The 12,798-nt window shown below is 38.1% G+C and overlaps 1 protein-coding gene across 1 annotated transcript; it reads left to right on the forward strand.

Moving 5' to 3' along the window:
* The first annotated feature begins 2,581 nt into the window (after window positions 1–2,581).
* On the forward strand, window positions 2,582–8,617 carry LOC131232925 (uncharacterized calcium-binding protein At1g02270). Its single transcript, XM_058229450.1, has 11 exons — window positions 2,582–2,740; window positions 2,847–3,008; window positions 3,137–3,241; window positions 3,363–3,468; window positions 5,580–5,800; window positions 5,911–5,987; window positions 6,239–6,353; window positions 6,462–6,587; window positions 7,176–7,286; window positions 7,371–7,478; window positions 8,122–8,617. The coding sequence occupies exons 1-11, from the start codon at window positions 2,606–2,608 to the stop codon at window positions 8,359–8,361; spliced, it is 1,506 nt and encodes a 501-aa protein (XP_058085433.1). The 5' UTR covers window positions 2,582–2,605; the 3' UTR covers window positions 8,362–8,617.
* Window positions 8,618–12,798: the final 4,181 nt, after the last annotated feature.

A 12,798-nucleotide genomic window follows, 5' to 3' on the forward strand; every position in this document is an offset into this window, starting at 1 on the left:
AACAAAAAGCCTCTGATTGTATCCATACTTTCGAACTCAGTCCAATCAGTACTCAAGAAGACTTGAAGCAAACGTCTAAGAAATTTCTACTGACTTAATGGTCACGATCATTGAATATTTTCGAGCTGTGGTCTATTCAGGAGGTGGCTTATTCAAAGGTCAAGAACACCGGTCCCGGACTCTAATTACACGGACAAAGATTGGAATGGTCTAAAAATACTTTATATTTGCATCTTAGGAGAGAAACTATAGGATCATAAGATCAACAATCATCCAAACTGTTCATTTGATGTGCTCCAATGTAAGGTGATTATCCTGGAAAACTACAAGATTGCAACTTCCTTACTGGTAACGTGTTGAAGTGAATTTACCCTAACAAGTGTTGTAAGTAGCATGTGCTGAAGATTAGATATATCTAAAACTCAAATGGCCACACACATAAAACCTTCCTAGGTCCTGCATGGTGTTTATAAGCCATCCAACCCATTCATAAAGCAAGTTACATTCTGGTATGCGGCTCACTTTAATTTTTTAGATGTGCTCGGTTTTTTGTCTCATATATTAAAGTTACAGTAAATAAATTGATAGTATTTTACATAAACGTCATGGTGGGCCCACTCCCTAGATCATTGGCCTCCTAATTTTTCAGGAGGAAATCATTTTTCTTGCAAAGGCCGTCCCATCCGCAGGACATGCCGTAAAAAGTGAGAGTTTTGTGGATTCCGATGACGGTGGACTCTGGATTCAGTCATGATCACTCAGTCCAGTGGTTGTTGTGGGTGCCACTATGACATAGGGCACGGATTTCCTGCAAAAACCTTGCGCCGGAAGTTCCTGAGCAAGGATGCGGGGCGGGGCCCACTGTGATGTTTATGAGAAATTTATCACGTTCATTAGGTTTTCAAGCTTATGTAAGATATGCGACTAAAAATGAAATGGATCTAAAACTCGAGTGGGTTAAATGAGCGGAAAAATTGAGAAAAGAAATTCCTACTGCTGAAACCTTTCTGAGTTCCACCCTAATGTTTATAAGCCATCCAGAGCGTTTATAAGGTTAATCCCACTCCCTTGCACACAACAAAAAGAGACTGATATAAAACTTTCATAGCCCTAATATTACTTCAACTTTGCATCCCCTTCAGTTTTTGTATTATGTCTTAAAATGAGTTCGAAAACCAGATGAATATGATAGATATCTCGTAAACATCACAGTGAGCCCACCCTGAAATCTTGGGCAGAATCTTCCTACCAAAGGCTTTAGTAGGATATCCGCGTTCCTACAATATATATCTTTTATTAATGCTTTTTATTCATTAAGCTAATTATAAGGAATGAGTAAAAAAATTGAAGCGGATCCATATCTAAAATGGATTGCATTTGAATAGTAATTAAAGGCTTACTATTAAAAACTGCTACTATAATGTCAACTTGTACCCTTAGCAGACCGACTATACTTTGTGGGTCAACTGTTATTTATTTATTTTATCCACTCCGTTCATCCATATTAACAGATAATTATAGGGCTTTAGCCCAATATGTAAGTATATCCAAAGCTCAAATGGACCACACCACAGGAAACAGTGTGATTGAACCTCTACCATTGAAAAATTCTTGGAGGCCACAAAAGTTTTGGATCAAGTTGATGTTTGTGTTTTCTCTTCATCCATGTCTTTGTGATCTTATGAACAGGTTGGATGACAAATAAACATGACCATGGGTGCTAGGAAGGTTTCAACGGTGGAAATCATTATTCCACACTGTTTCCTGTGGCATGGTCCACTTGAGCTTTGGATTTATTTCAAGTTTGGGATCAACCCTTAACATTAGCAGTAAAAATGGATGGACGGTGTGGATAAACTAGATACATTCAAAGTGGGCCTAACTGAGTTTACTTAGTAGGATAAAAGCGTACTAACTCAGTACGCAATCCTATTTCTCCCGGGTCACACACAAGCACGGACGAAGGTAAAAAGTAAATATCAACTTGATTCAAAACTTTCGTATCCCTAGGAAGTTTTTAATGATGGGCGTTTAATAACTGGTGGGGTCCACCTGCGATTTGGATCTGTCCCATTCATGCTAAAAATGATATTCCGAACGGATAAACATCATAGTGGGTCCCACGGTACCGACTTTGGCACGGGAATCCGAATCCGATGATGCCGCCCACAACTTGCATGGCTCGGTTGTGATTGGTCATCATAGAAACATGCTGCGGCATGGTTGCACCGAACGTAGGCCACTCATCAAAAGGAAAAGATCCTCTAATGAGAACATTCTCGGGGCAAACACATAATTGTGGGGCCCACTACATGAACGGCATCGTTCACCAGAGAGTGGGCCCCACACGCATGCAAAATCCGACTCCTCGACAAACTACACTCATCTGCTGATGCGATATCGACGCAAGCAGAGGAACCGGACCGAGTTACAGTTATGCCTGAAAATCACAGGGTAACTATAGGTGCTGGGGAAGGAAGCCATCAAGCGACTTGCTATAAACGGTAATTCGTTCCTAATAGCAGGTAATATGCCGTACTAGGCAACCGCCTATAACCAGCGGTATATACTCCTCCGGAGCGCGCGTATCGCTATAAATACTCGAATGCAGGCCCCCCCAAAAACGAGAGCGTTTATTTTTCTGGTTGCAAAGATAAATAATCAGATGCAATCCAACATTTCCTGCTTTCAGCTTCGAGAAGCATCCGATATCTCTTCCTCCTCACAAAGAACCGAAATGGTATAGAAAAATTCCCAAATTCTCCTTCTTCCCTATTGCAGATATGTTCGAATCGGGGGTAGATTTGGTAATCTTCTTCCTCTCTGTTGTGGTGGTGAAATATCAGGTGGCGGGATCGAATTTCGTTAAGAGCAATTCCACAGGGCATGAAAGCAAGCTGAAAGGATGGATTTCGAAGCGTGGTAGCTACGGCTCGATGACAGATCCTTGCGTGTCTTGTACCACATTCAATATTCTCGCTCCGATCTATAAAAGGCTCGATACGGAGGTGAGATTTCTTTCTTGATTCTTTTTATTTTTTATTTCTTTTCCTTGTTGTGTTGGATTGGATTTTGCACGGATTCTGATTTCCGGGAATGTGGTTTTCCTTTTGGTTTGTGATTGTTGGGAAAACAGAATCAGAGCTGTAGAGAGAGCGAGTACAGGGCGTATTGGCTAATCCGGAATCAGAACATTCTGGATCGGTTGTTGTGTGATAGATCGTCGATTATTTGTCTTCAGGTATGAGATCGGACGAACGCCGATTCGAAGAATTTTATTTAGAAAGAGAAGAGGTTGTTTTGGTTTTTATGGGGAATTTGATTTTTTTTTTTTTTAAATTTTAAATTTTATTTTTTTGTAGGAATTTTGGGTTGGGAATGAAGAACTTGTTGATATGTATGAGAAGAGATTAGGTGATGCTGGTTATACCAATTTCAAGCTTGCACGGACAAACAATCGCGGGGACGGTACGTTTTTTCCCCCCTTTTCAAAAAGCCAGCTGATGATACTTGCGGTTCGCACATGTGCCGACGCCGCATACATCTGCAAGATCCAAGCCGCTTGACAGGTGGGCCCCACTGCTTAGATCCCCTGGCCCAAAAGTCAGCTGGTTCACACATCATGTGGCTGTGAGTGCGCGAAAGAAATGGACGGGCGAAAAGAATTTGACTGTTTGTATACATTTAATTTACATGTGTGGCCCACTAGATGAGTGGACTGGACTGATTTTTGGTCCAGAGAACCTATGCAGTTTGGACCTGATGAGCTGCTTGGATCTCACACGTGCTTCTTTGGCACGTGTGAGCTGCAGTTCCATGAAAGTGCACTCGGTGATAATGGCGAATGCCTTGACCTTTGGTTCTCCCAAAAGTGTTTTTTTCTTGATATACATGTTACCCGGATGTTGGAGTGTATCACATGCAATCTTTATTTATGCAGTGATACTCTCCCTGCCCATGTGTTAACATCGTTTACGGTTTGAAAATCAATATTGTTTTCTTTGAATAACTATGGCAGATGGGGTAGTCCTGTTGGAAGTAGCTGTCCTATTGTTGAGATTGCTAACTTCGGAAGTCTGACCCAAAATAGTATATTTGAGTGGTTGTTGTATGTTTGGTTCATCATTGTAGAAGACTTGCAATCATGTTTTGGGATAAGGTCATGATTTGAATTGAGTTTGACAAGAACACCCAACTCGACGTTTTGTTGCCTGTGGACTGATTCAATCAGCTTGGTTTGACCTGGCAAGTATATGTATGATGTTCGTGTTATATTATATGGTATACTATTACTTTATTTGAAATTCATACATCAACTTGGTAAACTGTATTTTTTTAATGGCGTATGGTATCCTTACAGGCCGGCGTGGTGCCCTGTCTTGGTGTCAACTGCGAGTTCACTTGTTTAGCATAGTGGAATTTGCTTTTGGAAGTTTAGGCTGGATGACATGTGTTTGGGGTTAGTCTGAATGGTATTTAGAGTTGTTAGTTATAGTGTTTAGGCTGTGTGAATGCCATCAGGACAGTGAATCATGATGGTCAAAAGCATTGCATGGTCTACCTAATATCGAAGGCCTAAACTGAATTCCACATCTAACGGCAGAGTCCAGTCCAACATATAAATTGGCCCTTTTTAGAACTTATAATTCTAGCTGCCACTAAAACTTTCAACATATTTTTCTTTTTCCCTTCTCTTGAAAATGCTATCAGTGATGATTCTGTCTTCTGTCCAAACACAATTATTTTCCAAACTTAAAAATTTCCAAATTCAGGTTCCATCAGCTCTTTCTCAAATGAAAGCCAGTGTCAGATTTGCACCTGAAACCCTGCCTGGTTACTTCAGCTCTGAGTTAATTCATGGAAAAGTGTTGCTCTTTTTGAGCATTTAGCAACCGACTGTGTCCATATAGAACCCATGCTCCAGCTTACGCCTAGGCTTTATAACGAGCTTCCAGTGAATTACTTTTACAATGTTGTACTCTTTTTAAAAAAAATTTGCATGTTGTTTGCATTACTCAATTGAATGGTCCCTTCAGTTGGATCTTAAAACTTGTTATATGACAGAGAAAATACTGTACGTGAGCTTCCTAGACCAGCATGTTGTGAATAACCATCATTTGAGCTATGTAACTTGGATTGTCAAGAGGTGGCACCACCTAGCAAAGGTCACGGGACATTCAAGACTATACATATTTGGATCTAGCATTACAAGATAAATATACGTGCAGTAAGTACTGTGAAGATGAAATATGTAGGGTCACATCGATAGAGGGCAGAAGTATGCTTAAGATGTATGCAAGTATAACAATATTCAGATTTTTTTTTTTCTAATCTGTACTCCTGTAATTTTTGCATCATTATGTGTTTCCAACATGGCACATTTTTAGAAATGAAGGGTCATTGTACTACTGTATTCATGCTACATAACATGGCCATAGCGTATAGTATGTTTTACTAAAAAAGCTATAAAACCAAAAAGCGGCTAGTGTTGTTGGTTTCTATTAATCTATTTTCTGAAATATCTGGAAGTATTTCATACTTCTTTCCCGCTTATAGAAAACTTTATGGACTGTGTGCAGGTCTATTGACTGCTGTCCACAAGGACTATTTTAGGGTCCTAAACTACAGAGAGTTGCTCTTTAATGATTCTGGAGACCGTGTTGCTCAACTGTTACATGTTGAATCTGTTGTTCCTTTCTGGCAAAACCGTAACAGCAACATTCAGCATCAAATGCTCATTGTGAATACCCATTTATTATTCCCTCACAATTCCAGTCTGTCCATTGTTCGATTACATCAGGTAGGTCAATTTCCTGCGTCTGTAACACTTTTGCGTTCCTTTTTCTTGTTTTGTTCTTTTAAATTTTCCAAGTAGCATTTCTTTTGCTTAATCTTTCTGTCTTGTCTCAGGTATACAAGATCCTGCAGTATGTAGAGTCATATCAGAAAGAACATAAGCTTAATCCCATGCCCATCATACTTTGTGGGTCAGTTCTCGATTCTGCCTTAATCCAAATTCCGAAGTTTTAAAACTCATTGAAACAGAATTGACTCAGCTTTTCTGGAGAAAGAACCAAATTGCCCATGACACATGTGTCTGTCTTAGATAAATCAATGTTGAACTCCTGGGCATGTCACACTCTGAAACAAAGTTTTAAGACCTTGGTTTTTCGTTCTTCCAAATCTCACAAAAACAAAATATCTTATCTGCTTATCTCCATTTCATTTTTTTTTTCAGTGACTGGAATGGGAGCAAGCGTGGGCATGTTTATAAGTTCCTTAGGTCTCAGGGATTTGTGTCATCATACGATACTGCCCATCAGTATACAGACAGTGATGCAGATGCACACAAGGTCAGAATCTTTGGGGTTCATGCAGAAACACTACTTAGAAAAGTACTGGCGCTTCGTCACTCAGTATAATGGTTTTTTTTTTTTTTTTTTACTTGTTTTCTCCTTCAGTGGGTTAGCCACCGGAATCATCGTGGAAATATATGTGGCGTAGATTTCATATGGCTTCTTAATCCCAATAAGAATCGGAAACTGCTGAAGACAAGCTGGAATGAAGCTGTGTTTGGAATCGTCAAGGTGCAGTTTCTGTTTTCTGTTATATTTATCCTTTTATGGCGCTTCAGAGATGAACCTGTGCATTTGCCACTTCTATAGAAAATGGAAAGTGCAGATGCTAGATCCTACTCTTTTTGCCCTGTGCATATGTACATGATCTGGGCCATTTATCTGATGGGTTCCAATGTGCATGTGCCATGGCCGCAATATCACGCTGGTCCAATTCATCAGGTGCGTCATGCCTATATATAAAAAAGATGGATGGGTAAAAAGAGTCAATCACAGGTCCACATCTTGCATACTTTTGTGACACACTTGATAAACAGACCGCCTAGTTTTGGGCTGATGCACATACATGGTGGGGTCTGCCTGATTAACAGTGAGGAGCTTGCACACATGTACCACATTGACATGCGAGTTGCCTTTAGCAAGGCCCGTAGGAAATGCTAGTGTAACTGATCAAAGTTATTTTGAGTTACACAATCTGAGGGTGTGAAAGAAAGTGAAGAAACCCTAGAAGCAATTTTGTTTGTTTGTTGTTTTGTTGAGCATTTCGACATACTTCGTGGATCCTTCTATAATTAACATGGGGTATTTTTCTGGCTTCAGTATCAGCTCCGTCAAGCTTCTCTGGCAGAAAAAGATGCGTTTGCCTTTCTCAAAGCTGATAGCCCTGGTGATTACATAACTTACTCGGGTTTTTGTCAAGCACTCCATCAGGTAATTGTCACTTCCTCAAAGAGTAGAAACAAAAAAGCTTTGGTGAAAAGAATATCAACCTATTAACACCAAGTCTTCATACAGTTGGAATTAACTACCGATCCTGATGGACTAAGTGACCAAGACACGGATCACTTGTGGGCCGAAGCAGACAGAGATGGAAATGGTGTTGTTGATTATGAAGAATTTCAGGTATCTTTTTTTAATCTGAGAAATCAATCCCATTTGTGATAACTGTTGTGTGATGTGGCGTTATATTTCTTGGCAAAGTGTGGCATCAAAGGTTTTGATATCTTTAACTTTTGCTTCCATCACCTGAATCTACTTCTGGAGGAGGAATAGCAGGGCCCTGAACTTGTACAGTTTGTTGATGCTCCAAGTTCTATACATGCGGGACCCAGGATTCAGTGCTTAAGGCCTTTGATCTGATGGGACCAACTTTGGTCTTGGAGTAAACTGTTGTGATAACGTTTCCTTAACCGTCAATTTGTACCCATTTTCTTTTTTCTGATCAATGACATCCACCCATCCATGGAGGTGTCAAGTTAACAAGATGAGTCACAGAACCATTTCCTAGATGTGAGGAACTGGATGCACTAGGGAACTATATATCTCCCGAGTTTCAAGGCCCTAACTCTTAACTCTTTGTAGATATGCGCATCCTTATCAATGTGCATCCTTATCAATGACTCATTATGAAATATTTCATTTATTCCATTAAAAACCTTTCCCATGCACATATCTATATATGATGCTATCCCTATCCATACCAACAATCTTTGCCCTGTTTAGTTTTTCTTAATGTGGTACTTACACTTGAATTCTAACATTGCAGCAAAGAATTTGGAATCCTGCACAGTCGAAGCAGCTAGAGGAAAATTCCGAACAGGAAAAAGCTGATGTTAGGAAGGGTCCTGAGAGGCTAGCCATTGGCTTTGACGTGAAGAATGCAGTTCTCTTCCCTCCTGAAGTGGAGCAAGGAATGTGGCCTGAAAACTACTCTCTTTCCGATCACGCACGACTGACAGTTGTCTTTTCTCCAAGAAAGATGCCTTCTTCCCAGCCAATCTGCTGATATGATCACCAGCTCCATGCCCTTGATATTTTTGTAAAGTGGCAGCAATGAAGAGCTGGAAAAGGAAAAAAAGAAAAAAGAAAAAAAAGAAAGAAAGAAAATGGTGAATAGGAAAGGTTTCGAGCATTTTGTATAGTTAGCCAAATGAGATCTGAAATTGTAGAAAGTACTCGTGAATCATAAATGTATATTCTTCATTTGGGCTTTTGCTGACAACACTTTAATGATGATGATTCTTTTGGGCTTGGTATCTTACTTTACATCCGTTGTTTGAAAACCAGGATTTGAACTCGAATCAGGGAACGAGTTAACAAAATTACAAGGTTGGAAGATTTTGGTCTGATCATGCTAAGGGCCATTTGGATACCACTAAATAAGTTGCTTTTTTCTACTTAGAGTGGTAGATAAATAACTTATTTCAGATAAGTGTTTGGTTTATGTTTATTTGTAAGTTTTTTTTTTTTATTTTAGTTAAAATTACTTTCAGTTACTTAAAAAAAGGAAGCTTTTCTACCTTTCATCAGTTGCTGAAGAGAGGCATCGTGAGAGAAGAAAAAGAGGCGAAGCTGATAATTATGTTGTTTCCCAAACATGCTTATCTGCTTAATAAGTAGCTTATCTTAAGTAACTTAGATTCAAATGCCTCCTAAAAGTGAAAAGATGACCTAAAAACTTATGTTCATAGGACAAGTGTAGCTGAAATGAGGATGTCGAGATGGATGAGTGGCAAGACAAGGAATGATAGAATTAGAAATTATTGTATTTGAGGGAACTTAGTAGCAACAGCAACAGGCAATAAGATGAGAGAAAATAGACTTAGATGGCTGATGTGCAACAGAGACCAAAGAACCACACCTAATAAGAAGAGTAGGTTGGTACAAGTTGAAGGTTCTAAAAGAGTGAAGGTAAAGCCAGAAAGGTAGAAAAGATTTGACGATTTAATGACCTATGATTTAACTAAAGGTATGGCTCTTGATAGAGTGGAATGATGGAAGATGATTCATGAACCCGACCCTAATTAATTGGGATAAAGCTTAGATGACAATGAAGATGACGAAAGTCAAAAAAGAAGAAGAGGGTAAATAACACGGCATAAAAAGGAAAAGCATGCTCATGTAGAGGGGAAAAGCTAATGTTTGGAAGAAGAAATAAGATGGAATATGAAGAAGGCATCTAAAAATTATGTAGTTCAGTTTTATTATGCTTAAAATCAGAGGTGCTGTAAACCATCTAACCTGAGCATAAGGCTTACATGATGAATGGTGTTAGGGAAAAAAGCATTGTGCCCCAAAGTCTTAGCTGGCACATGGATGGTGTACTATCCACTTTTGGCAGGCCATGATGCAAAAAATCACATTGATTGGATGATCCATCAGAGCCTTTTGAACATCATTTTTCTATTGACTGTTCATTTTTATGAGCCATTGGTTGGATGGTTAGCATATCTCACCAAAGTCCTCCGGAAGAATAACAAAACCACAGTGGGGCTGAAATTAATGTTTTAAGACGATGTTTGTATCTTAATATTTTTCTTCAATTCAATTTTGACCTTCCAGATCATCAGGTTGGTGTGATTTTGTTTATCTTGGCCTGCCAATTATCCCACATGTTATTCAAAAGCTCTAGGCACAATCCTCCTCATGCTAGCGATCCACTTTAACTAGTATGAGTTTCAGAAAATACCTCAATAAGAAGTCTTGAAAAGTTTTTTACTTCCATATTTCTAAAGATATCAGCTTGAGAAACAATTGATTATAAGAAGAGCATATATATAACAATGCATTATAGCAAACGAGGACAGGCTTGGGATATGGTCTGATCTGGTTGTGTTGACCCGGACTCATTTTCAGTGGGTTGATCAGTTGGGTGCAGAAAATGAATTTTATTTTCATTTTGTTATACATTGATATTTAGGTTACCGGGAATTGTAGAAGTTTCATCTAAATATCTTCTTCTCCTTCTTTTCAAGTATCTTTTTTTAAGACTTGGCTGAGTGGACTCGGACTCGACTCAAGATCAAGATGATACCCCAATTGTCTAATTCATTGCTGACTCAGCCTGTATTGCTTGAGTCACTTTGAGACTTAAGCGAGTCAGTATGAGTCAGTCCAGTTTGACTCGGCCTTACTTGTCTGTGTCGCTTGAGTTAGACATTGTTTGCGATTTTCTTCCATTTAAAAGCCCATTTTCACTTCAAAGGCTATATCTAGTCATCCTTTTTTTTTTTTTTTTTGTTAGAAATTGTTGTCATGACATAGATCGATGTTTCCCTTGTTGTCATTATGAATTTATTGTTGTTTTTAAAGATATTTGATGAAAAAGTAGTAAAAATATTTATCTCAATGATTAAATTTATCTTCAAAGGGTTTTCCTCATTAAATTTCCAGAAAAAGAGATCAAGGGGTGTTCTTAACTCCCACGAATTTATTAATTCAATAAAAATATTTTTGTATATTAAAATTTTATTATTTTATTACAATGACAATTAAAAGTACTTGAAATGATATTTATTGCAGCTTTAGGTCATTCATTAGTTACATTTTACCATAAAACTAGCCTAGGTATTATTATTATTATTATTATTTTTCAAATAAAATTTCCATAAATTTTAATTTTAATTCTTTAAAAAAAAATAAATAAATTTGAGAAACGGGGTTGACTGACCAGACTCGGCCAAGTCAGCCTGATTCATCCATACAACTTCGACTCAGGACTGAAAGGGTCAGTCAGAGTTATCGAGTCTTTAAAACCATCCACTTACACCAAATATATATATATATATATATATATATATATATATATATATATATATATATATATATATATATATATATAACTTGCTTAAATCAATGCCGAGCTTTCTAAAAATGTTTATGGGACCAGAATCAACGATATGAACTAGACATCGTGTAAACTGAATTATCCAACAAAAGACCATGAAAGAGTAATGTCTAAGTAGAAATCAGTTCAAATTAGTTGTTTGTCTGTTGATGTTGAAGACAAGTAGTGCAGAATCAAACCGAGAGAGGTGTAGTACTGGTTGTTTTGTCTTAGTCACAATGCGAAGATCACCTTAATGCCTGGGTTCAAAGACATGGATTGAAAACTGGGGAAAGTAGGAAGTGACTACGCCTAAGTTGACTCGGATCCGATGTCCTGATCGGGTTTGAAACCAGAACTGGCTATGACACCTGACTCAGAAGTCAGCTGATTCAACCGTGACCGTGGTTATCAAAAACGGCATACATACGATGAAAAATAAAAAAAAGGAGGCAATTGTTCGATGATAAAAAAATTGGCAAAAAAATGGAAATATGCCAAAATTTGGAAAATGAAAAGTTCAGATTTATTATGGTTTGGACTAAAAAAGGGAGCCAAGAAACGGATATATACTTGTGAATATATTTGTGTATATTATATCTAAGTAAAGTTAAAATAGAAAACTTTGATAAAAAACAAATAGAGTTTCTAGATGTATGAGCAATAATGCATGTAGGTATCAAATATTGTTCTTTACCTCCCTCAAATCCTTCTTTTTCAAGTAATCTTCATATAAATCAATCCATCTTTACTAAAATTTTGATGTAGAGCGGGTCGTGGACAGTTTCATGGCCAAGATGGATCAGAAAAGGTCTAATCGACGATAGAAGTGATCCGGACTGTCAGACATTAGATCAGGCGTATCTCACAATCCGGAATGAGTCATCGGGCGTAAAATATATGATTTTGTGGTAGAATGAGCTACTTTAGCCACCCAACCCCGCTATGCCGGGTTACGCAAGCCGGATTTGCAAAATACCCTAAGATCGACGGTCATTTTCCTATTTTAATTTCGTTTTTTTACCATAAATAGTAAGTTTTAGCTTGATTATAACTCTTCATCTGTTGGGCTTTAGGAGTTGCGCTCAATGTGAAAAGAGCTTAGAATAATTAGGAGAACAGCTTGGTGAATCCAAATAGGATACTTAGTATTTTGGCCGATAACCTTGTGCACTAATAGACATCACATACGTCTATAAACATCAAGTTTACTATTTATAGTAAGTTGCGAATTCTAGGAGTTTTAGTTGTAGTTTGCTTCTGATTTCTCTCCCATTGCTTAGTATCCCTATTTAAAGGGTTGTGAACTCATTTATTTTATTTATTAATCAATTTCAAATTTTATAAAATTTATTTTTTTTATTTTGCTTGCTTTCTTTCTCGTGGATTCGAGAAGCCTCTTTAAGGAGTCCAGAGAAGTTCCGTGGATTCAGAACAATTATCCTCTTGAAGAAGACAGTGCTCGACCTCGTCACGTTCATCCCTGTGTCAATTGGTATCAAAGCGAAGATTCCCCTCAGGCCGATGACAAACAACGAAGGTGTGAGCCAGAATCTTGTGGATGGTGATCCAGGGATTCATTATTTTACAAAAAGAATGTAAGTTTTCCACTGGGAG

This window comes from Magnolia sinica, chromosome 18, assembly GCF_029962835.1.
Source record: "Magnolia sinica isolate HGM2019 chromosome 18, MsV1, whole genome shotgun sequence".
NCBI lineage: Eukaryota > Viridiplantae > Streptophyta > Magnoliopsida > Magnoliales > Magnoliaceae > Magnolia > Magnolia sinica.